Source organism: Haliaeetus albicilla, chromosome 26 (assembly GCF_947461875.1).
Source record: "Haliaeetus albicilla chromosome 26, bHalAlb1.1, whole genome shotgun sequence".
NCBI lineage: Eukaryota > Metazoa > Chordata > Aves > Accipitriformes > Accipitridae > Haliaeetus > Haliaeetus albicilla.
In genome coordinates this window covers 12318974-12343872 of record NC_091508.1, presented here as the reverse complement: position 1 = coordinate 12343872, position 24899 = coordinate 12318974, and the positions used below count along the sequence as shown (strand labels likewise).

Genomic DNA, 24899 nt, shown 5'->3' with positions numbered 1-24899 from the left:
GCAGTGGCTCTTGTTTTCAGACTTGCTCCTTCCAGCCCACACTGTCCTTCCCCCAAAGGGAGAGAAGCATCTTTAAGCCAGCCCTGAGATCCACCATGTACAGGGAATTTTCCAGCAGGCTGGACCAAGCACCTAGGTCCTACCCACAGGTGCAGATGCCACCGCACGCAGCTTCATTTGCTAGCACAGCTAATGAACAGCTGGCTGCTCACAGAGCCCCATCTTCCAGCTGAACACCTGCATTTCTTGCCCTTACTGCAAACACAGAAGCTGTTTGGGCAGGTTGCTGGTGGAGGGGCTATGACAGGCAGCGGCACCCTCAGCCCTGCATCTGGCTGGGGACCCCCAATCCCGGCTGCACGCACCCTCGGCAGCCCGGAGTGGGCATTTCACGAAGCCCGCTGGCACGGAAAGCAGAAGTGGTGTTGGAGTTCAGTGCCAGAACTATTTCAGAGACATGGGTAAATAAAAATAAGATGAAGAAAAACAGATGATCCTGACCAAGACGGAAGACTCCTGTGAAAGCATGAGCACGATCCAGAGCGCCTGGCAGAGCAACGAGGCAGCAGAGACCACAGGCAAGCTCAGGTCCTGCCTGCCCCCTGCTGCAGGCAGGAGGAGAGGCAGATATTTAGCAGTAACCCCACACTGAGTTGCTCCCCAGGCTCCTGCTTGCCTCTCCTGGTAGAAGCTCCTCTGGCACGAACACAGTGGAGGCTCCATGTCCAGCTTGCCTGGGATTACAAAGCCATTTTGGTCTTTTGCCACGTGTCTGGTGCCTTTGGCAGGTGGAAAGTTGGCAAGTCCTGAGCAAAGCCCCCCTTACAGTGGGAAGGGAGGTGGCAACTACTTTTAAATTCTCCAGCTGGCAACTCTGCTCCTAAAGGCTGAGCTTCCATTTCCAAATGCTGACAAGTTTTGCTATAAAGGGGAAAATCTGCAACTTCCCTTGTCCCAGCCACCCCATGAGCAGGGGCAGGGCACAGTCTCATCTTGCGCCAACACCCAGGTACCTCTCACATAGAAAAGAGCAGCAAAAGCCACCTCAGCTCCCTCCGAGAGACACTTTCAGTGCTCACCCATCCCACACAGTCACCACGATGGCAGGACAGGGCAACATGTGCCCCGCTAGCCACACACATGCCTTGGATAGATCCCCAGATCACTGCAGGGAAGATGCAGCATCGTACACAGCATGCAGAGCTGTTCCACCTGCCCAGCTGCATCTGCTGTGCAACTCCAGCATCCAAGCAGCAAAGGGGACACAAAGCTCATGGGAAGCCACTCATTGCCCCTGTCCCACCAACCCTGAGAGCTTCAAGTAAAGATCCAAGACATTTAGTGCACTAATTGCACTTGCAAGTTGACTGCAACAGAGACAGTCGTTGGCAGCAGGCAGAGGCAAGATGGTTTCCTCTGACAGCCACCCCAACGTGCAGAAACCCAGGAGGAGCCGCCCTTTCTGAAAGCTCCTTTCCGAGCTGCTCCTGAACCAGAAGCTTTGCCAAAGCAAGCTGCAGACTGTGCACAGGCGAGAGTAGGTCAGCAGGATTTCAGCATTGCTCAAGGGGTCTCCGACAACCCCACGCAGCAGGCTGCAATGCTCCTGAGCAGCTTGCAAACACACTGCAAGGGGAAAGGGCTATGCAAGCCACTGCAGCTGCACCAAGCCATTACCTCCCCATTCCCAGCAGTCTGAACAAAGGCCACAGTGTACTCGGCCACAAAAAAGCTTTTCCTGAAGTTTACACGCAGCTAAAAATACCTTGAGAAAGTCATTAGGCAGCAGAGGCAGCTGGATTAGCAGGGTTCTGCTGTGGGGCCATACCTGCAGCAGCCTTTCCTCCTAGTGGGAGCTGAGCCAGCAGAGATCAGCTGCCCCCGCACAGCCTTTGGAAACATCCTCCCTAAAAATTCCTGGAGGGAAAGGAGCTGCTGCCCCAGACAGCCTGGAAAAAAAACAAACCCAGACAGCAGGAGCAGCAACAACATGCGAACAGTGCAGAATAGCCATCTTACAGTGCAAAGCAGAGAGTGACCTTGGAGATTTCCCTGAATCCAGTTGAAATTTGTCTGGAAGCAAATGGACTCTCCCATTCACAGCTCAACCGCTCCCCTCCGCTCCACACTGGGATGGGGGGTTATTCACTCGTACCAGCCGACAGGGAGGAGGCCTGGGAGGACTCATCAAGTGCAGAAAGAAAACACGTTGATCCAGAGGGCTGACGCGGAGTCCTCTGCCAGGTCCCTGAGGAGGTAACCTGGTGACGCAGGCAGGCCCAGGTGGGGCTCCCCTGTGTGATCAGAGCCTGCAGAGCATCACCAGCGACAGGGGGCACAGTCCTGAGCCCATCCCTGCATGACACAACAGACCTTGGTGCTGCAGCACCATCCCACAGCACTCGGGGCATCTGTGGTCATACTGAAGTGCAGCAGAGGGACAGAAATTAATGGGTTTTCCCCAGGGTTGTATGGGGTTCCCGTGCAAAGCTTGAGCCGACCATGCCCCTGAGCCCTCCCAGCCGCTGGATGCACCGTCCTCTCCCCACAGACAGCTCTGCTTTGATCCACAAAGGTTTCCCCACACTCACTGCAAACCAGCATGCCGCTGCACAACCGCATGGGAAAACATGACACCATCGTAACCGTATGTGGGTGAAATGACCACACGTCTGTATTTACACTGTTAAACAAATGATCCAAGTGGAGCTTACTCTGCCACAGCTCAGGTGCTGAAAGGGTTTGGACTCTCCTGAGCAGTGCAGCTTCCCTGGCTGGTGCCGCCAGACCCCTGCCCAGGCGGAGCCAGCAGCCAGAGGAAGTCACCAGTCCTTCAAAGCCATCATCCCTCTGAGACGGAGGGGAAGCTGCCTGCCCACACCCTGCCCTGCCAGCAGCCAGCTGAGGGCTGGGAAAGGTCCTCTGGCAGCCTCTGCTACAGCATGAGAGCAGGGCAGGGCTGGGGTTCAGGAGGAACCAGCCACACACGAACAAGGACACTGAGCCCTACCTGCTGCGTGCCGCCTGGGCTTCCCAGGGCTGTTCTGCAGCTTTCTCAGTCAGTGGCCCATGCAAACAGGCCAGTCTTACAGTACCGGTGGGGCCAGATCTGCCTGGGCTGCACGTTCAAACCAATGCCACCGCAGGAAGGAACATCTGCCAACTGCCTCCTCCCAGGTTGGCTCCCCCAGCCCCAGTGTCTCCATCCCTGGGGAGCTGGAAGCCACAGGCGGTCACAGCCATCTCTCCACCAGGCTGACTGCCACCACAACAAAGCCAGGACCTCCAGGTTGGTGCCAGTGGGGGAAGGCATTGGAGAAAAGCCAGAAGAGGGTTGGGAGATGCCTTGGTCACTGAGGCACAAACACGACAGACTCAGTCAAGCCTTATTACTCACCTCTGTGAAATCTCACGCTCTGGTGAGTTGGGAGAGGCAGCCCAGACATCTCAGCACACAGCAGGCTGCAGGGCCAGGCAACCGCACTGCGCAGTACAACACACCTCTGCCTTGCCAGGCTTCATCCATGGCTAGATTAGGGCAAAAAAGATGAATATTCTGTGTATTGCTCCCTCCATCCCCTGAAGAGGAGGATGCTATTTGCTCCGTAGCCACAACGAGGAGCCTGGAAGTTGTCCCTGCACCCCAGATGCAGGATCTGGGGAGCGGCCGAAACAGGGCTCCTGCCCCAACCTCAGGCTCTCCTGGCCAGTACCTGCCAAGCAGATGGCAGTGGCTCTGCTCCCTCCTGCTGCACACCCGGATACTAGAGCGGGAACAAGCTGCACCTTTGGAGTACACATATTTTTTGGTTCTTCTAGTAGACGAACAGCAGGCCGGGCCATATGGCAGTTTCTCTCTGGCTACTTAGCGAGTGATGCATTAACCGTGCTGGCCAAATCATGTAGTACAAAAAAGTACCTGGTGCCTGCTGGTTCCCCTGCCATTGCTTGTAGCAATATAGTCTTCCTGCTGCCTAAAATCAGCCCTCCCTCTCCCCTGGGGAAGGCGAGTTCCTCCAAAGGTGCCGAGTTAGACTGATACCAGTGCTGCTGATGCTGCTTGGGTAGTCTCCTCTCGAGGCTCTCCAGGCAGAGAGCAGGAAAGCAGCAGGTTCGTGTTTTGCACTTTCAGGTAGAGAAACAGGCAGCCCTGCCTCTGTGCTGTGCTACAGGATACCAATTCCCCAGCTACTGAGAGAACTGTCACTCTCACTGCAGTCCTGACAGCCAGCACCCTTGCTCACCCCTGCCTTCCTCTGTCTCTCCTCGTCCACCTTTGCAGCCCAGAAAATGGAATATTAGATGCAAGCAAGAAGGTCAGAGCTCTTCTAGCTCACAGGAGGCTGTATGAGAGATGTCAGGTGGGAAACATTAATTTTGTCAGCGCCAGGGCACTCCAGGCAATGCTGGACCACTGCAGCTTGAGGACTCCCCACTCAGTCTCTGGTGGATTAAGCTAATACATGGGATTACAAACTGCAGCAAATGAGGGTAAATGCACACATTTGCTCGTGCCATCCCTGCAGCAGACACAGGTGCCTCAGAGGGAGTAGGCAACAGCCAGAGGAGTGACCTGCCAGCATGCACAGACAGACCTGCTGCGGAACAACTTGGCATTTAGCTCAGCTTAGTTTTGCTCGAATGAGAACTCTCCTGCTACCAAGCAGCACTTCAGCCAAGCAGAGCTGCCGTACAGCAGCAAGGGAGCACAGTCCCCAGCAGGCTCCAAGCTCCCCTTCAAAGCAGCAACTCACTCACACCAGATTTGCATGCACACAAACACAGCAGGAACAACTTCCAGTGCTCTGATATGGTTAATGCTGCCAAGATAAACCTTTCTGTAACACAGAAGGTATAGAGAGAGGAAGAAAACACACCAGAAAGCCCAGCACTGAGGCTAGGGCTCCACCGCTCACAAATCTCTGTGTCAGCAGTTTTCAGTGACATTTTCAATGAATTAGCAGGATCTGGTGGTATGGCAATGCTGCAAAAAAACTCTGAGGATTAACAGTGATCTATTGAGGCAAGAAATTGGGAAGTGCTGAGGAAGCTGCTGTGACCCAAGGCAATTGCAGCTCCTTCCATGTGGTTTTCCTGGGCTGAACCTGCAGTTACGGCTCCTGAACCCAGCAGCACAGTGTGGCCAGGAGCTGTCACCAGCACATCCTCAATGGCTCACTGCTGCCCACAGGCACCCTCCTGCTCTCACCTGGCCAGGGGCTGTCCAGGAGCATCACCCGCTGCTTCGCTACCTCCTGCTTGCACAGTGATTTCTGAGCACAGAACAAGAGACCTAAGTCTCTCAATACCTGCTTAGTCAGGTCACTAAGCTTTTTAAATTCAGTTGGAAGACAAGATCATCATCCTGTGCCAACTGTTGGCCGTGAAGGTGTGGTGCCAGGCCGGCAGAGAACCACCCCAGGGAAGAGGTGATGCACAGCTGCCCCTTTTTAGCACTTTGTGCAAGAAATCTGCCAGCAGAGGAAGCACATGGAGCAGCCAGGAATTCCCTGCAGCGCCTTCTAGATAACTAACAAGCTGCCAAAAGTAAGGTCAGCTGGAAATTACAGCCAGCTCCCTACATGGGTTCAGCTCAGGTACAAGTAGGATTTAAAGGGAATGAAAAAACCAAAAGTCTACCTTTGCAGGCACAAACCATCCGCAGGGCAAGAGCTGTGTGTGCAGAGATGCAGGGTGTTCAAAGAGAACAGCCCCATGTGAGTACAGGCACACAATGGACCTGCTCCTCTCTGGCTGAATAAGGCCAGAACTGCAGCAGGGGAGGGGGAGAGAGCAGGAGGCCTCCACAGAGCTGAATTACTCCATTATATTGGATCAAGAGAAGCATCTCTCTGTCTGAGAGCAGCGGGTACAAGCAGTGCTATTTTGTACTCACTGCAACTGGTATACTTGATCTTCTGCACTGTGGACACCTAGAGAAACCCAACAACCCCCCACTTGCAAGGTTCCTCCCAGCCCTATTGCATTTCTTTGCAAAAAGAGAAGCCAAGAAAAAACACCACCAGGGAGCAAGTGTCCAAGTCAAACCCAGGCCAAGTGGGAAAAGCAAATCCTGCCTTGGCCTCCCTTCTGGGAGGCAAATAATGAGCCTCCCCCAAGAGCCACATGTGGGCTGAGCAACCTCCCCGGCACTGCACTGTGTCCTCCAGCAAACAGAGCAGCAACAGGCTCCAGACCAGCTGGTACACTCAGCATTTTACAGCAGGTTTTATGTAAAAAGCCCGAGTTCATTAAACCGCTGGCCTGTGTGTTATTACCAAGGCTACAGCACCGACCCTGCGCAATCCCCCAGCTCCCCCAGCAGCTCACAGGTCCTTGCTGCCTCCAGCTTGCAGCTTGGCCTTGGCCAGTCCCAGCGAGAGGCTTTCCCAGAGCATGGACGCTGCACTGCTCAAGCGGGGACAAGCACTGCACCAGCACAGACACAAGCAGGGTCCTCTGCAGCAAAAACACCAGTCACCAACCTGCAGATGCTCCAGCAGCAAGGCTGAGCCCTCCACACCCTGGATGCTGCTCTGAGGCAGGGCAAGATGGGAAATTAAGGATGAGGCCAAGTGCCTTCAATAAGTGCCTTGCATTGCAAAGCAGGTACCTAGGTTATCTCAGGGCCTGCCTCTTTTCTCATACAACGTACACCCTTAAAAAAAAAACCAAAAACGTGTAATACAAGCAACAGCTGACAAAGGACAAGCTGCCCCCTCACTTATTTCAATGCAAAGGTGTGAGGGTGGAGAAGTGCAGAGTTGCTCTCAAATGCTTAAAGGGCAATCCAAGCCTCAATAGTTCTACAAACCTCCCCTTCCCCCCACGTACCCTCAAAGAGCACAGCTCGCTGTTTTTCAAAGTTACTGCTCAGGATGTGGGAAGGGAGAGAGCGAGGCGGGTTGTTTTTCAGGCTGAGCCTGCCTCCCCACACGGTCCCCCAGGTGCCAGCACTGCCACCACCCTGCTGGAGCACAAGCCGCTCACCAGGGCCAAGATGGAGACACAGTGGCTGTGCGGCCTTGGGGACACCTGGGATCCTCCCTCAACCCAAGCTGACGCTATAGTGTCTGCAAGAGTGCGAGGGATGATGCCAGCGGGGAGCCTGTTATCACCCCCTTCTCCGGCCCAGTCCCAGGGCACAGCCTGGCTGCTGCCTCCCCCCAGTACCACAGGGACATACTGTTCTCCCTTGCTTTGTTTTTTTTAACACACAGGTTCAAAAAGGAGAGGTAACAGCATTGCTGTAAGGGGAGGAGAACACAGGAACAGAAGAATCCTCCGCAGCAGAAGCAAATTCCTCCCATTCCTCCATTCATCTTCCATTTGTGCTGCTAGAAGGTGACATCCTCCTTTGTGGATAAGATGCTCTTCCAGCACTGCAAAAAGGCAGCTCCCCCACCTGAACCACGGGGCCTCCCATGGTCCCTGCCCTCCCTCCTGCTGTTTGCTTTTCAGGGCGTGAGAAGGAAGGGTGGGCACAGCCAGCCCTCACCTGAAGCAATAGGCATACATGCACCTTTACATACATGGCAGGACCGTCCCATACGCCACTGCAGTATTTGTCTGCAGCCGCAGTAACCTTTGCTCACGGTGCTCACTGCTTTTTGCCAGCAGCTGTCCAACACTGGCCAGGGAAGGAGTCGTGTGCCGGCAGTGCAGGCTGGTGGCCGGGCTGGCCCCATGCTCCTTCGGGGGTCGCTCAGAAACACTTCAACTCCCTTAACTCACCTGCACCCTGGGCTCCTGCCATCCATTACCCATTGGAGAGCATGGCCCAGCTCAACGCCCCGTGTCCCAAGAGCACAAGACTGCCTCAGTTTCCCCTGCCAGCCGGGTGTCAGACCTAGAGGGAGGCACCCCAGGGAGCACCCATGAGCACTGTGTGCAGCTCCCCAGAGGCAGCTGCACCTCAAACCGCTTTTCTGCCAGACACCGGAGCAGCCCGTCCCTGCTGAACACTCTTAGCTAGAGTTGCAGGGAAAGGAACAGCTCTGCTTTGAGCAGAGCTGGCACCAAGGGTCCATCTGTCTGAAGCTCCTTCACGATCTGTTCAGGAAAGGCCGTGGCAGCTGAGAGCTGTTCCTGGGGAGCCTAAAAACACCACGGCTGAGTCTGCACCAAGGCCCTGCCCTGCTGCTCATGTCCAAAAGGCCACTGCATAACTCCCCCAGCAAACCGCAGCTGCTGCCTTGCTGCAGGGCTGTGCCATGCCAGGATGCCGCCCTGCCAGCGGCCCCATCAAAGGAGGCAGACAGACAGGCAGAGACAGGCACGCGTGGAGGCAGAGTCACAGAGAAGCAGCCTGGCTTCCCCGCTGCTCTGCCAGCCCAGACATGCATCAATGTCACAGTAAAGGCTGCGAGAGCAGACAGTTATCTTGCTTCCCTGCGCCGAAGGCTGGAGCGGTGCCAGCCCCCAGGGCTTTTGTTTCCATATCCGCACAGGCCAGCGCAGCAATTGCAAGGGACAGTTTCAAAGCTGTCTCTGGTGGAGGACTCAGGTCCGAAGGCAGCATCGACACTGCCCTCTCCCACCCACATTCCATCGCTCGCTCCCCTGCATCCTTGGGGCACAGGAAGAAGGGCATGGGACAAACACGGCAAGTCCAGGACGATAACTCCTGAGCTTGTACCAATCACATAAAGCGCAAATGCCCCACAAGTGCTGCCCTTGGCTGCGATCCTATGCATAGGGACTGCCCGCCCTCTCCGTATCTGCTTCCCTGCAGCTGGGAGCCAGAGGCTGAGAGCTCCCAGCAGTTGTGTCCACTTTGACACAAAAAGCAGAATAGCACAGGTCAGTGACTGTAACTACCTGGCACACTGCTCCAGACTGACTGCTGGTAGCTGGGACCAGGCTTTTCCCCGTAATTGCACTGTAGCTTTGCAAGACAGGACAGTAACGACACTACAACAGAACTCAGCTTTCAAGCGCAGGACTCTACAGTCCTACAGGACAGATTTTCCCTTCAGTTCACTACATCTCTGCCAAGTTATGCACTACCATTTCTCAGCCCACTTGCCTGGAGCTGCAGTAGCTCTGGAAGACATCAGCTGGCCTGTTTTGTCCCCATCACACTGCAGGCACGCAGCTGGGCACCTGCCAGCTCTGCCACTGGCTCCATCACAGAGCGAGCAGCCCAGCCCTGCCGCCCCCGCCCCAGACGCCCACTCAAGTCTCAGGCTGGCAGAGTTTGCAATACCAGCAGTTGACAGATAGCAGCACTGCGCTCAGCAAGGTACAAGAGTCTGGGTCCCAGAAAATGAAGTGCCAAAAGACTAGGGCTTTCCATGAACAGTTTAAGAGCTGGGAAACCAAATTTTGGCCGTCTTTGGAATTCAGGCCTTCAAAGGAGACACATCAGAGCCATGAAAGCGTGCAGTCATCAACGCATTTTACTTCCATCCTTCCCAGTCCACACTGGTCCTAGTCGTCAAGGGGATGGCTCCCAAGGGCAATCTCACAAGAACTGACTGCCAAAGCGGCTATCAAAATCTCCCAGGGGCTGCAAAACCAATGAACAGCACACCCACCTCTTTCCACTCCTATCTCCTGGTTGGCTTTTGCTACTGCTCAGCTTCACTAGGACAGACCGACCACAATATCACAGCTCTCCCTTGAATCATTAAATATTAGAAATAAAAGTTGGAAGGTGCATTTTTCAGTGCAGTTGCAGGTTTAAACCTCTCCAGAAGTCCACGGTCATTTGCAGCCTCCAGCTCCCAACTCATCTAAGCTCAATGGCCTGCAGCACCTTCTAAAGCCACTGGGATTTTGCTACCCCGACATTCACAGCTGGGCTTGCTGGCTGTGCTCAGCGTTGCATCCAAAATCAAGCAGGAACATTTCTCGTTGCCCTCCCAGGCAGTTTACCTCCAACTGCAGCCCCCGGGCTATGAGCCAAGCCAAGAGGCAAGACAGCCAGCTGTCTCCCTTCTCTGGGACCTGAGAGCAAGCAGCACTCTTGCCAGTTGCTGCAAGGATGAGGTCAGTCTCCCCTCAATGCTAAAAGCTCTGCTTGAAAAATTGCTGAGCTAGCAGAAACTGCCACTTCAGTTTTACCCATTTCCTGTTATCAGCTAAAGCAGCATCAGAGGGCTGAGCTCCTGCTACCCTGGGCTTTTGCCACATTACAGTTACTGCTACAGCCACTGCCTTCAGCAGGTGAATACTGGCACATCTTGATTTCAACAGGAGCCAGGGCACAGCATGAATTATTTGTGGTAAGGCTGACCTATTTAACAGCAGAAAGACAGCATTCATTCGAGCCCAGATTCCCCAGAGGCTGCTGGTGTCACTTTACTCTGCAGTATAATACAAACCCGTTGCTATCTCTAGGCATCTTGGCTTGCAGGGGGTGTGGTGGTAACTGTCCTAGGCTGTGCCTGGCAGGCTCTCAACATTTCTCTTGGAGGACAAGTGACACCTCCACATCCCTTTCAGTGCAAACTACTCCCGGCCTGCAACTGGCTTCTGTTGACCAGCTTTGATCAGTGTTTTGTTACCACCATAGACAACACACATAGGAAGTGGAGCAGAGTGAACCCACAGGGCCTTGAAACAGCAGAGAAGTCACTGCTGGCAGGTCCGTTTCAGGAGCTCGGATGCAAGCAGTGTTTGCAGGGTGGCTGCCAAGTTCTGCAGCTATTCGGGATGCCTCTCTGCGCAGCTCCTTCTAAGCTCTTGTAGTCTCTAATATTGGCTCCCATCCTCTGTGCACAGGCCAAGGCAGCCTGTGAAGGGGTTTTTCACATCGAGAAGATGCTGAAGTCTTGGTGATACATTTCTGTGGACCACCTCAGAATCACAGATCTCCACTGTGCCTTTGTGGACCTTACCTTTGTCTGCCAGAGACAGTGTGCTGTTAAAGTATTGCTCCTCCACGGTCCATGCTGTGTCATTGATCTTGTTAGACACCCCACAGGATCCAACGCAGCTCACTTTGATGGCTGTTGAGAGAAAGTACACACGTAAGCACTGGGAGAAAGCAAAACCTCAGCTTCAGGTACTGTATGTGGACTTGTGCAGGAGCAATGCCTCATGAAAACACACACAGGGTGGAAAAATGGAACAAAGAAATCGGGTCATGCTTTCATTTCAGAAGCATGTTTTCCCCTTACTCTCAGCGCTATTGCACACTCCCTGCTACCCCAGTGCTACTCCCCAGATGTTATCACCCTTGAAGTCCTCCTTGCATTGTGAAAGCCCCTAATAGCAGGGATTTCAGCTCCCTGAGATGTAACCTTCTCTCTAGTTTTCTCCCAAATGAAGAAATATCCCCTCCCAATACGTGCATCAGCCTTGGCACTCAGGCTGACAGCAGAGGCCTTTGTGGCAACGATGCTCTCCGATACACTCAGGCGTCCCTGTCCAGATAGGGATGAATGGCAGAGGGCTCTGCTGCCTCTCACCCCATAAGGAGCCAGGCATCCTGCCGAGCATCCATCCCACCATCCCTGGGAGGAGAGAGTTGTTTGGCACAAGCCTGTTAGCCAGCTAAAGAAGGTGTATAGCCCTGTTTGCAGGAGCAGCAGAGAGCTGGACACTACAGTGCAGCCTGAACAAGCTCAGTTGCTGCTTGAGTTTACAGCCCGTCCACCCTCACAGGACATCCCCAGTCCCTGGAAGCCTGCTCCCGTGTCCTGGGGTCCATCTCTACTTCCAAGGATTGCAGCAGAAGCACTTTGCCCATTAACACTTGCCCTACATCAGGACCTCTGACCACGTTGATAAGCACGTTGCTTCTCAGCAGCCAGACACCACTTCAAGTGAGTGGCTTCCTCTTCCTGTTAGAAACACAGGGCTCACAGTAAAGCCACACAGTAAGGTCTGGAAGCATCTGAGATGCCATCTGACCCTCCCAAAGAGTAATTTGAGCTATGTTTGTGCCTTACCTTGGGAAAGTCACCCCAGAGCTCACCCTCTAGCATGGCTTTCGGAAGAGCTATGTGGCTTTCAGGAGAGCTACCCGCAAGACATTTTCAGTTAGTCTTGGCCAATTCACAGCAGGTTGAAATCAAGCTCCAATGTCGACACTAGACCACTGAGACAGACAAACACAACAGTGTGGCCTTGTTGCACAGCAGGAGATGATCTGCAGCACTATCCCCACACAGGGAGGATACAGGCAGACCTATCGCAGCACAAACTGGGCCTTCACGCTACCTCAACCTGAACATCTCCTGTCCTGATTCTCACCAGATTTTGCAACAGCTTTAATGGATCCCACAGAACTCCCTCACCAGATTTGCCAGGTGAATAGTTCTGCTGGCAAGAAGGTGGCAGGAACTACCAGACAGACTCCTTTCCCATTTCACCCATCTGCTCCCCTGTATTCAAGCTGCATCTCACAGGAAGCATTTACCTGGGAGGCACGTGGCCAATTTGCATAGGCTTAAGAGCTCTCCCCCTCCCCACTCCACAAGCCTTCTCAGCCATGCTGATCTCACCACCTCTACCCACCTACCCAAACACTGAGGCTGCAGGCGATGCTGCTTGCAACCACCTCAAAGAGCTCTTCAGAGCACCTGCCTGGCGAGTGTGACCTTGTCCTCCACACTGACTCAAGACAGGGTGGAAAGAAACCCAAATCCAGCCCCCTCTGCAGGGGGAATGCATAGTTCTTACCCCAGTCCCCTTACCGGTGTGCATTCACGTAGAAGGGGCTCCTCAGGGCTTGAAGTCTCTAATCCCACAACGAAGAACAGCCTCCCCCCATCAGATCTCCTGCTATACCTTCAAAGCCTGATCATGACTTTGAGCACCAGAGCCTGTTACAGTCGAAGTGCTGTTTTATACTCAAGGGCGAAGGATAAGCAGCTCCAGATGACAACTCTCATTAACCAAGCATCAATACAGCAGCAAGGCCGACACACCAACTTGCTTGTTTGTGTCTGTGATGTGCATCGGCACTTCCAAGGCAGGGAAGAACAGGAGAGCATGGCCTGCAACAGGAGCTGCCCACACCATGGCACACAGCACACCTGGTCTGAGCAGACACAGGTCCCATCCCAGAGCAAACCATCACACCGAATCCCCTGCATACCCCCAGGTGACATCCAATCCTCTCTCTTCCCAGATGCCAGAGCCAAAAACACATAGGGGTTTTAGCATTAGAAGGAGCAGGGAGCGGTTTTAGCAGGGTGGCACCCTGCGTACCCTCACATTGGTACCAGCTCTCAGGCTCCCACCTCAGACATATCGCCACTTCTCTGGGCTCACAATAAGCCTGTCCTGCTCCGAGTTAGCCCAAATAATTTGGATGGCTCAAGTCAAATCAAGCCCAGACTCAACCACTCCACTCCCACATTTTCACATGGAAGATACAAGTGAGAAAAGCCCAACCAAGGGCTGGAGAACATTCACATCCTTCAGGAGCAACAGCCCCTGAACAGGCTCCCCCTCAGCCTCCCTTCGCCACAGAAGTTTACAGATCACCACCATCTGTTGCAATGCCCAGATAAGGGGATGACAGTCTTTAATTCAAGCCTGCTTGCTGCATTGCGGTGCTGAGGCACTCCTGTTCCTGGGAGGCAGGTGGGTGGGCATGTTCAAGCACATACACGTCATGGCCCATCTCCCTTCCCACGGCAGACAAGAGACTCAGGAACCAAAGGCAGTGGGTTTGCAGCCTGATACTCAGAGCCAACCCTTGGCTGGTGGTCCCTGCTACAATGATGGACCCCCCTATAACCCACCATTAAGGCTAAAGTCGGACCATGTCTAAAAGTCTCACTGCAACTAGCTAACAAGTTCTCCATCGCAGGCACAGGAGCTGTCAGCTCCAAGACTTCTCAATTAACGAACATCCCAAACTGGTGTGGTCACAGCCAGCCTGTGCCTGCAGAGGAGGGACGGTTCCTGGAGGGAGAGCTCCAGGGCTCTCAGGGGTCCCAGTCCTGCACCCCCACCGAGGGCAGCCCTCTCCAGCCACCTTCCTGGCCATCACGCACCCTGGAGCTGCCATTCCAGGTGCCTGAGGGCAACCAAAGGGGCAGAAAGCAACATTTTAAGCTGAAAAGCTTGAAGGCAATTTCTCAGCAATGGAGAAGCTCTCCCCTTTTCCTCTACGCCCTCCAAAGCCCCCAGTGTACTGTTACCAGGCACAGCAAGTCACCAGATGTAGGACAAGCCTCAGAGCAGTTCAGGTGGCAGAGGATTTGTTATGGAGCATCTTCTCCAACCTACTCCAGAAACATGAGCTTCCCCCCGCCTCACTGGGGGAGAAACAGGATGGATGACAGCTCTGAGCAGATGCGTTGCCCCACGGCTGGGAGCAAGGCTGTGGCTAAATATGGGGATTGCATGTCCCAGCTCATCCCCCAGGCCCTTGGAGGAGCCAGCAGATCCCCAGGCCCCCACAGTGTGGGCAATGCTGGGGGCAGTGGGTCCAGGGCAGCCAGAGACACCCTCCCTCCCCCCAATTTCACCCCCACCGTCACATCCCCACAGGGCTCTCATTCCCCTCAGGTTATCCAAGAGGTTTGAGGCGCCCAGTGCAACAGGTCAAACCATTTATCTTATTCCTAACCAGGTTTTGGAGCAGGTAACCATGAAATCAGCCTCTCCACGAGCATCCCATGGGCAGAGGAAGATACTGGGGAGTTGGCCAGCTGTCATGTACAGGCTCCAGCCCACAAGTGGGAGGAGGTACACGGGGCAGCTGACAGGCACAACTTGGGCACGTGGTGCTGGGGGCAGCTGCAAGCTAAAAACGGCATCAGCAGGACAGGTCTGGCAAACTGGTACCATCAGAGCTGCTGCAACTAGAGCCACCTGAGGTGCAAAGCTAGTCAGCCTGACTGTCAGGAAGCAAAATGCTCAGTCTGAGCCTTTCCAAGGCCTCCCTTCCAGGCGATCTCTGTGCCAAGCTGCAGATACAGCAAATAAGAAAAGTTTTTACATCAGAATGGGGCAGTTTCAGTTATTAGAAACCCATTAAAAATGCTTCTGGAATCCAGTGCTACCAGTGGCCCCAGTTACCATGCTCCTGCTCCCTGTTTACCCAGGCTGCTTTGAATAAATACAGGAAAAAAAAAAAAAAGTCAGAAAACCTGCAAGGGAAGTGGAAGGGGGAGGCAAAGAGCAAGCAGACGAGAAGTGAATTACAAAGCCATGCAAAAGACAAGGGCCCTTCACCCCTGCAGTCCCCTGGGGATTCAGGGAAGCGGGCAGCTTCGCATCCAGCCAGACACATCTTTAGCAATGCACTACAGCATGCGCCAAATGCTGGAAATAAAAGGAGACAGCTCAGCCATATCCATCTCTGCACAAAGTAAAAATAGAGATGCCAGGAGCTGGGCACGTCTGCCTTCTTCCAAGGTGATTTAAGGAGAGCAGCCGTAGACTTCAAATTACTTTTTCTGGTGACCCAGTGAGCTGCCTTCCTTGGGTAAGCTGGCACTGCACCTTGGGCAAGAGGAAAGCAGAGGACACGCATCCTCCTTTCCCCTGCCAGCAGCAGGTTGTATGCCCACATCCCTACTTCCAAAATCCAGTCATGTACTGAGCAAGCAGAGTCACCAGCCACCCTGCACTCTGCAGCAGGGCCAGCCCCAGTCCCAGGTGTCCCCCTCCAGCTTCAAGACCCATCTATGTCACACACCTGCTACAACAGGTACAGGCAACAGACAGTGGTGGAGGGAAGGAGATGCTGACAGCTTGGTTGGTTTAGGTTTTCTGGGGTGGGGAGGGGAAGCAGCAAAAAAGCTACAACAGTCTGGGGTGGCGGCTGTTGCATTTGGAAGCAGCTTACACAAGACAAACAGACTGTCCTGTCGTTCACCTTCCTCGACAAGGACAGCCGAAGGGCTGGCGACCAAGGTCTGAAACGGCACTTATGAACAGCCCTGGGTTTTTGCCAGCTGAAGCCTACTCAAGTCAGCACATGGGCTCGGCGATGCCTGTTGGACCCACAGGCTCCAGCCATCCCTGCTGCAGGGAACGGGGTGCCGAGCCCTGTGAGCATGGGATGAGACGGATGGCAAAGCCACCCTGTGCATCTGCAGTGATGGCATGCAGCACAAGGGACCAGGGTGCACATTCGTAATGGGCTTAGAGGGTACCTGGGGACTGAGTTACCCTTTGGAAAACTTGTGCACACCTAGATCCAGAAAACAGGGGAGCAGAGGGGGATAAAATGCTGTGGGACATGAGCGAGTCTGCATCAGAAAAGTCTTTGTTTCATGGAAACCAACCACGGGAAGCCAGAGCCCCCTTTCCTCATGCCTCTCCATCAGAGCCGCAGCAGGCAGCTATCACATTTTAATCAGAATCCCTCAAACTGCCATCTGTACGTCCAGAGCTACAGGGACCAAGAGCATCCCATGAGCTGGGAATGAGCCACCTTTCCCCCCTACTTGGCCCTGCATGCCCCAGGGGCCAGAAACGGCCCTGGGAGAAAGGGCGAGATGGGTCGCCCTGAGCCCCGACCACTCCCTGACCGATGGCAGTGGGGACCTGCCCTCGACAGATTGATGGGCTGTCGCAGCAGCAGGAGGAGATCACCTCACCACACAGCACCACCTTGGCATGAACCTCTGGGTTTAACAAAGATCACAAGTTTTGATACGCTCTGAGATCTTCTGGCCCTGTAAAGCCCCTGCCCTGGATCTGGATGAAGATGACGGGTTTGGAGTTACCCACACTGCCAGCAAAGCAGGACCAGATGGTGCTGGGAAAATGGAAAGCCTGGGAGACAGCAAGACCCACAGATCGAGCAAGTTACTCTCGACCAGTTTGTAGAGACTGGGTAATTGCTAGAAAAACTCCATGAAAACTGGACACTTAGGAAGCTGAGACCCCAAAGAGGGGCAGGATGAGGCCTTTGTACTGATGGCCTTTACACAGAAATGCACTAGTACAACCTCAGACACAAAGGGCTCATGTCCTCTAAGCAGGAAGGCTGGAAGCTCACAAGATATGCTACTCCCTCAGCGTCCAGCCCTCATGCATGAATATACTGAGACACTACTAATTAAACCAACAGCTCCTAATTAATTGTCAGGTGTCCCCATCCTTCTGGGTCCATCCTGTCAGTTCTTGAGACACAGTCTTGGGCATTTCACAAGCCAGTGAGGAAAGAGTAGAGCTTACACCAAGTGCTGGAGGCAACGGCAGGTTTAGCACACAGTTAAGGATTGTCTGGGGAGGTTTTTATCTTCTTCCTTCCCGAGAGCCCAGCACAGGGGCAGGAAGGGGATTCGGCCTATAATGTGGAAGGAGAGGAATTGTCTAGAAGAGTAGTTCATGCTTTCCATCTCAACTCAAACCCAAGCCTGTAGCCAGGCTCCAGGAGATGCCTTGTCTGGAGCTGACACACATCGAGCAGCATCTCCCATGTCACCAGCAGCCTCCAGCACACAGAGGACTTGGCTGCTGCTGCCCATGACCCAAGGGGACACCCCACCTTCTGCAGCCTGCCAGCCCATCACACAAGTCACACCCAATACAGCTCTCTGCTCAGAGGCTGTGGACAGGCTCCCAGCGGAATATTAAGACATTGCTACAGTTTGACCCATCTTTGTCCCTGTGCTGCTGCCTGCAGGCAGTGCTCCTGCCACACACAAGCCCAGCTGGGGCTCAGGACCACCCTGCAGCCCCCTCTGCAGTGGCAATCTTTAGCATCATTTAGCCTCCAGGAGCAAGATCTGCTGCTCAGCCATTCCTTCCCCAGGTTGGCACTTGCCCTCTGCACCCTTCAAGAGACTGGACCAGCCAAATCACTCACAGCAGTGGAAGGGACGGTCCCTCCCTTCCTGGCCCTGACCTTTCAGAGGGTTGATTTCCAGGACAGCAGAGCCAGCCCTGCAAGCCCAAGCTCAGCAAAAACCATCCTAAGGGCCAGAAGTGCCTGTTCTCCCTGGCTGTAGCAACAGGGCTGTATTTGCCTGCTGTCAGGCTAAGGCAGGAGGATCCAGCTGGGTGTCCCACACAACTTGCAGGAAGCCCAGACCCACCCAACACAGCTCCATGCTGCGGGAAGGCCGGATGAGCTCCTCAATGCAGCCTGTAAAAACTCCACCTGTAGCAACAACAGGGGAGTGACAGCTCTGGTACATGGGCAAAGTGACCCACAGCCATTATTATGGCTACACACAAGTTATTTTAGCCAGAGTCCAGCCCAGCGCGAGGAGGGTCACATCCATGCAAGTTGTATCAATACACAGAGGATGTCCTCATTCTAGCAAACACCGAAGTCTCCAAAGGGAGACTAGGCAGGTGTGTGCCTGTAGAAAAGCAGAGTAGCAAACCTCCTCTGAGTCCTTTCCCAGGCAGGTCAATCCTCTCCCCTTTGCAAGCACTTTTTTCCATCAGGTTGAGAGCAACAGGGAAACCTACATTTTCCAGCTCTTCCCCAAAATCAGGGGTCAACATACATCTCAAGAGAAGAAAGCAAATTCTTGGGCTCCTGTTAGAACAAACTCCTGTTCAATCTGAAGGCTCTTCTCCCTTGTAGAGCTGACAGGTTTATTTATAGCATCACAGTGTTTTATCAGCATGCTGGCTGCCCTCAGAGGAAGGGGGTCATCTCAAACATCTGGAATCAAATCCCCGGTTGAGCATGTTTAACAAGCCGGTTTTCGCACATGTTGGGCTGCAGGTGGAAAACTCGCTGGCGAACAAGGCCACACGGGCTGCAGGAAGGGGATGACCACACACCACGAAGTCTGTGCCTTGGATCTGCCAGTCCTGCTGCCAAAGGCAACTGCAGCTCCTTAGCAAGAGGCATGAAACATTGCAGCATCTGCATGCAGGGCCCAACTGATGGGCTGCACCCTGTCTAGTCCATCACCCCGATCCCCACCACACTACTACTACCATGATCACCTCACTGCTCACCAAACACACTCCAGAAAGGACTCCCCCAGCATCCCCTTTCTCCAGAACTGCCTCTTGCAAAAAAACGGGTGAGTTTGGAGGTCTTTTTAAGCTTCAGATTGATGTAGGTCCCAGTGCTGTGCCACCCAAACAGCCTGGGAAGAGAGGTGGGGAGGAATGGGATTACTCTGCCTTGAGAGCCCACAAAGGCAGAAATGGTTGCACTGTTAACAGCCGAGCAGCGCAGAGCCCATACACGCAGCCTGGCAGGGGCGTATGGCTGCACAACTATTGCTGCCCACACCATGCCACCTACCCCAGCCTCCCCGCTGGAGGCACTGGGGCCAGGCTGCCAACCAACACACCCACGGGCTTCCTGCGGGAACAGCCCAGGCTGAGCCTGGGACAGGCAATATCCCTCGATGGCGGTTACAGAGGAAGCAGGGACGGAGAAAGTTGTACCTCAGACCAGTTTGGGGAGCCCAATCTCTTGCCCCATCCTAAACAGGTAGCAGGGCTCAGCAGAACTGCTCCACACACCGCCTGCTGCCACACATGGAGCAGGGGTTGGCGATGCCAGCCCTCGGGTCCTCATGCAAGGGGATTGACCATGTACCACCATAGCATACTGAGGGACTGGCCTCTTCCTCCCAAGCCAGTACGGCAGATGCAAATGCCCCTGTGTGCTGGGAACAGCCAGATCAGACAGCGGTACAGGAGGCACTGCAGGAAACTTAAGTATTTGGCAGAGAAAGGCAGACCTCACAGCTCACTATGAGTATCTCCATGCCAGCCACCCACCTCAGCCGCACTGCCAGCATTCACAGCCTCCTGTCCTAATATCTACCCCTCTCAGTATCAGACGGGGAATGCAAAGAGGTTGCAGAGGAGCAGAAGGCTGGAGGAGATAGCAGCAGTATTTCACATGGATCTTCAACCACTTTGGTACGTGAAGCCAACTTTCAGTTTCAAGAAACTTCTTTCCTTTCTACTTCTCTGGACAGAAATTCAGAGGGGGAAATTCTGACCTGTTTGGAAACTAGTGTGTCTGCCCTCCTTTAGAGCTACGCTTGAGACTCGCTTCTGTGCACCCCATCCACAAGAGAGCCGTCTGTGCTTTTACTAGGATGGGACCAAGCTCCAGGCAGGGCTTGCAGCAAGAGTCACATGCTGGCTAAGAGCAGCTCAGCTTGTTACCCAGCACATCTCAGCAAATAACATGACCCCTGTCACTACCTGCACTCCCTCCTCCTCGCCCTCCTTTCTGCACAAAGCTCAGTACGGCTTGGTATAGCCCAGGTGCGCCCAGCCCCTCATCTCACCCTTGCCCTGCTGCCCAGAGCATTACACCCAGCTCTGCCGGGCTGCAGGCTGCTGCCTGCCAGCACCAGCACCTCCAAGCGGCAGATGCTGCCAGGTTGGTACAGAAACAGCTCATATTTAGGATCTCGGTGAGGTCTAGGAGAGTTTTACTCACAATCCCCTAAACAAGACAGATCCTAATTTAGTGCCATCCTTCTCAGGGGACCTGGGCAACTTAAACTTGCTTTTGTGAGCCCTGGGCAACCTGAATTTAAGCAAGCTATGCTCTTCAAAGCAAAACAAGGCTGTACATACAGAAGCAGTCAGAGCATCTTAATCTTCAGTGTCTGGCCCCTAGAACAGCCCTGCGGGAGGAGAATGCAAGTCCCAGATGCCCAATGTGCAGCCAGACAAGTGGAGCAGAGCCAGCAGCTTGCCCTGGCTCACAAGAATGCCGACAGACGCCAGGACCTACCAGCACTCAACGCTTCGGCCAGCCAGGGACCACAGCCACCTTTCCTCGGGCTAGGCAGCACTGAAACAGAAGAGAGGAACCTCTTTTTTTATATCTTGCCCAAATTAAAATAGGTTTCCACCCAGCAGTTAGCCACTTTCAGCCAAAGCAGTTAAGATATTCCGGTACACTTGACTTGGCTGTCTAAAAAAAGGAAGAACCAGGCAGGAAACCCCACCACAGTTTACCACACAGTGCTGCAGGACCCAAGAGGCATTTGCTGGGTGCTTTAAGGCCATGCTGTAACAAACTGCCCCTTTAAAATCATTAACAAACTCGATCATTCTTTCCCAGCAAGTGCAAAGCCAGGCACCCTCTCTCACCTCACTGGCAGAACAAGCCAGCGATTCACCTGACACAAGGAGCAGCCAGAGATGCTGAGCTCTCTGATGTCCTGGGAACACAACTCTGTGACCACCGCCAGCTCCACTCTGTTCTTCCCACACCCTGGAGCAGGTTCAACGAGCTCTCCCCCACTCCAAGAGCCCCTCTGTCCCCACAGCAGGAGCATCACCCCTCCGCACTGGGTGCAAAAGTCACTGCAAGCAGATAAACAGCTGACTGATCAGGTTTCTCTACTTACCACAGAGAGATTGGTTCACCAAAGCCTACTCCCTTTTCAGGCTCTTTCTAAATAAAAGCTTCAAAGAGTTCTGGAAATTCATGCTTAACAGGCTTACTGTAATGCCAGAGCGCAAGGGCTCCTGTGGGCCAGACTCTGCTGCGGGACTGAGTCACACTCATTTTCCTCTGAGACTCTCAGATACACTTGCCTAGGATAGGAGTTAAAGCTAGAAAAAGTCCTGCTGGCTGATGCTTATTTTGGCAGATCCTCACTGCCACCCACAAGCACAGCTCTCATGGTCTTCTCAGCAATGGCCAGCCTTGCAGATGCAATGCAGATGCTCAGGAGAGGAGGTGATGCTCCTCCATCCCCTCCTGGGGCTCAAGAGATGCTCCTGGGCATGAACTCCCCAGCACCCACTCGCTGTCCTCAGAGAGGAGCACTCGCAAAGTCAGCTCAGCACCCAGTTGACGAGGAGAAGGCCTGTTACAGGGTGGACAACCACCATCACATGCACCTGGGGCTGAAAGGATTCAGCACAGACAGTATTGCCATAACCAGGCATCCTGAGCAAGCCTCTGCCTCCAAGGCACTGAGAAGGACTAAAGCAGCAAGTTCAGGACTGCTCAGCCATCCTGGAAACAACAGTTTCAGTATGAGGCGTCGGAGCCCACATACAAGAAGAGAAGATAAGAGCACAGGGGACAAGCAACCATGCATAACTGCACTAAGGCCCATCCGCCCTGCCACTCCACTCTCGGCGCTGAACTTGCAAGTCAGCAGCTAGAATTTGCTGAGATATCTCCCAATGATTTAGCACTGCTGCAGTTCCCAAGCATAAACCCAGAGCCAGCTCACCTCCTCCTAGCGGGAGGAGGTTTCAAGTGCCTTTTCCTGAAGAGCCTTATTTATAAGCAGTAAAGCAACATACCATTTATTGACTCCTCATTTCACCCGGGTACCACCACAGGCAGCTGCGCCAGTGGGGAGGCAGGAAGGCACAATGTGGGACAGCACGATGGGAGAACCCAGCTGCCTCGCCTCACCTGCTCCCTGCTGAAGATTTCACATGCCACACCAAGCTCTCAAGCATTGCTTTTGCATACGTCTGTTGTCAAGAAATCCCCCTGCCCCAGCATCTTCGGAGAAAGCAGCCAGAATCCACTTCATTCTGCATAAGAGCTGCTCCTGTGATTTTCTTTGATGCCATTCAATGCAAGCAGCTGGATTCTCTATTTATAGCAAGATCATCAGTTTGGAAAGACAACTTATGTTCTTGTTATTACCAGAACACCAGATACATAACAAATCCCCACTATGCCAGGAGTGCTACCAGTTGGTAAGACAGTTCTCATGGTCAGGCTGGACACCTGCAGAGATCAAAGCAGACAGAAAACGGAGCACTCGGACTGAGAGCTAAACCCCTGGATCTGACATTCAGTCCTGTGCCGACATGCCCCATCAAGAAGGCACCAACTCAAACCCACACATTAAGCTTTCCTCCCTGGAGATGTTGCCTTCCGAGCCATTGGGATTTTGCTCAAGCCATTCAATTAAACCACATGGCACTGACCACCCCTCTGAACACAGTACCTCATGCTGGACAAAGCGGTACCCGGCCACAGCTACTCACTTTCTGGTGAAAGGCCTCCACCCACAAGCTTTTTCACAGCAAAACACCCAGCTCACACTTGACACTGGCACTCCATCAGCTAGTTTTAATTGGCCATCAATGAGAGTTGGGGGATGCGGAGTTGCTGTTTAAAAGCCATAACAAGGAGACAGAAGCATACACATCTTTGTGGTCTGAAGCCATTTCACCCCTCTTTTCAGATCCTGGACATGACCCAGGGACTCGGAGCACATGCAGGCACAACTGCGCACAAGACAAAAATCCGCTGACTGGCAGTAGTCTGGTCCTTTGCTCATTTTCTCCTCTCCTAAGCAGTTTGCACTTCTACACAAGAGATTTGAAGAGCGACAGATTTTAATAGCAGCACAAAGAGGTAATTAACTTCCACAGCAATCCCTGTTGCCAGACTTCAGAGGTCACAACAGTAGCCTAAAGGCTGTATGTTGGATATCTTGGCAATCAGCCCTCAAGAAAAGAGGCACCAAACCAAAACCCCGTCCCTGGCATGCTTGCCAGGCTGCTTCAGGAGCAGCTGCCCTGAGCAGGAGGAAGACTTGCCCCAATGCCTGGCAGAGCACCTTTCTCTATGCTTTTGCACAGGTCAGATCTGCAGCAGCTTTGCAGCACAACCCAGCCACCCCATTGCCCTTCTTCTCTTGGGAGAGCCCGAGCATCCCCTTCTCCAGACAGCAGAGGATGGTCTGCATGTCCATCCTACTCTTCCTGGCTGTAAGAGCCTCTAGCAAGACTTCGCCAAGACAAGTGACAGCTATGTGTCTTCTACAGACGTACTTCTTCCTCCTCCCTGAGGATGACTTTCAGCAAAAGGTATTCTACAACATGCTACAAGTGGAGCATGCCTGTCCATGCACCCACACCTCCCCTGCCAGAGTGGCTGGCTGGAGCCATCACCCTCCCTGGCTGCTCCTCCTCGCCCGACCCTGCCTGTGGGGCCATGCTAGGGATGGGAGCTGCCTCTGGAGGAGAGGGATCAAAACCCACAGACTTCTTTCCTCTCAGCCAGGGAGCCTCCCTGCTGCCTACCTGATTCCAGCCCTGAAAGACAAGCTACATCTCTGCCAGCTCTGCACTGCTCCAGGGAAGGAATAAGCACTCACACCCCGTTTGTCACACTTGGAAGCAAATCAGACAGACAGAACTCCGCTCCACTTGTTCTCCCATTTTGTTAAACAAGAGATGGGAGGCCACAGAATGTCTCCTCTCCAAGGAAAGCAGCAAACAGAGTTTTTCAGATGAGCACAAGTGGTGCGTGGGCGGGGTGGGCAGCGGAGAGAGACACACACTGCAGTGACAAGAGACACAAAACAATCTCATGATTAGTTATTGACTCCAGAGGAGTCGGAGCTCTAACAGCAAGCCAGCCAGGAGAGCAAAAATCCCTCTTTTGTTCCACAGCCTCAGACAGACTTGACCACACAGCTCCCTGCTGTCTCACTCCAGACAATGAGAAAAGAAAGTTAATCCACTTCTCCTATAGCAGGAGCCGTCCAGCCTGCTGGAGCGATGCTGCAGAACGATATATGAGCATTCCTGCCTGTGCATCAGTGCCAGCCTCGCCTCATCCTGGCACCCACTGCTGCTAGCAGATGCCAGACGGCTTGAGGACCTCACCGGGCACTGCCAGTATTGCCAGGGCTAGTGAGAACTTTGGATCCGCTCCTGCCTTCCAAACCCACCGGGCCCTTGCTCAGCTCTGCACTGTTGGCAGTGCACTCCCTTGCCACACTGCATCCCAAAGCAGAGACCAGCCGTGGGGTCCCTCCCACCCCAATGATGTATAGGTGACCTATGCTGCCAAGCACAGAAATTTCAAATCCACCTTTACAGAAGACAAACTTCTGACTCAGGATAGAGCAAGCTTCAGACTACTAACCAGGGACTGAATCCATTCTTTCACCATCACTTTCCTAAGCAGCTCAAGCCACAGCCCTTCTGCAGGAACAATGTTTTCCTCTGTATCAGAGGTCAAGTGGTAGAGAGGATCATGGCCAATAGAGTCCTTTGGTGTCACCTCTTCCCCTCAGGAAGGGCACAGATTA

At 53.6% G+C, this 24899-nt stretch overlaps 1 protein-coding gene across 1 annotated transcript in view; it reads right to left on the bottom strand.

Moving 5' to 3' along the window:
• The window catches only part of ARRDC1 (arrestin domain containing 1), a 40649-nt gene that overhangs the window by 11349 nt on the left and 4401 nt on the right, over positions 1–24899 (bottom strand). The window contains exon 2 of the mRNA XM_069772191.1: positions 10845–10955. Within this exon, the coding sequence (XP_069628292.1) occupies positions 10845–10955 (111 nt within the window). The remainder of the gene's footprint in view (positions 1–10844; positions 10956–24899) is intronic.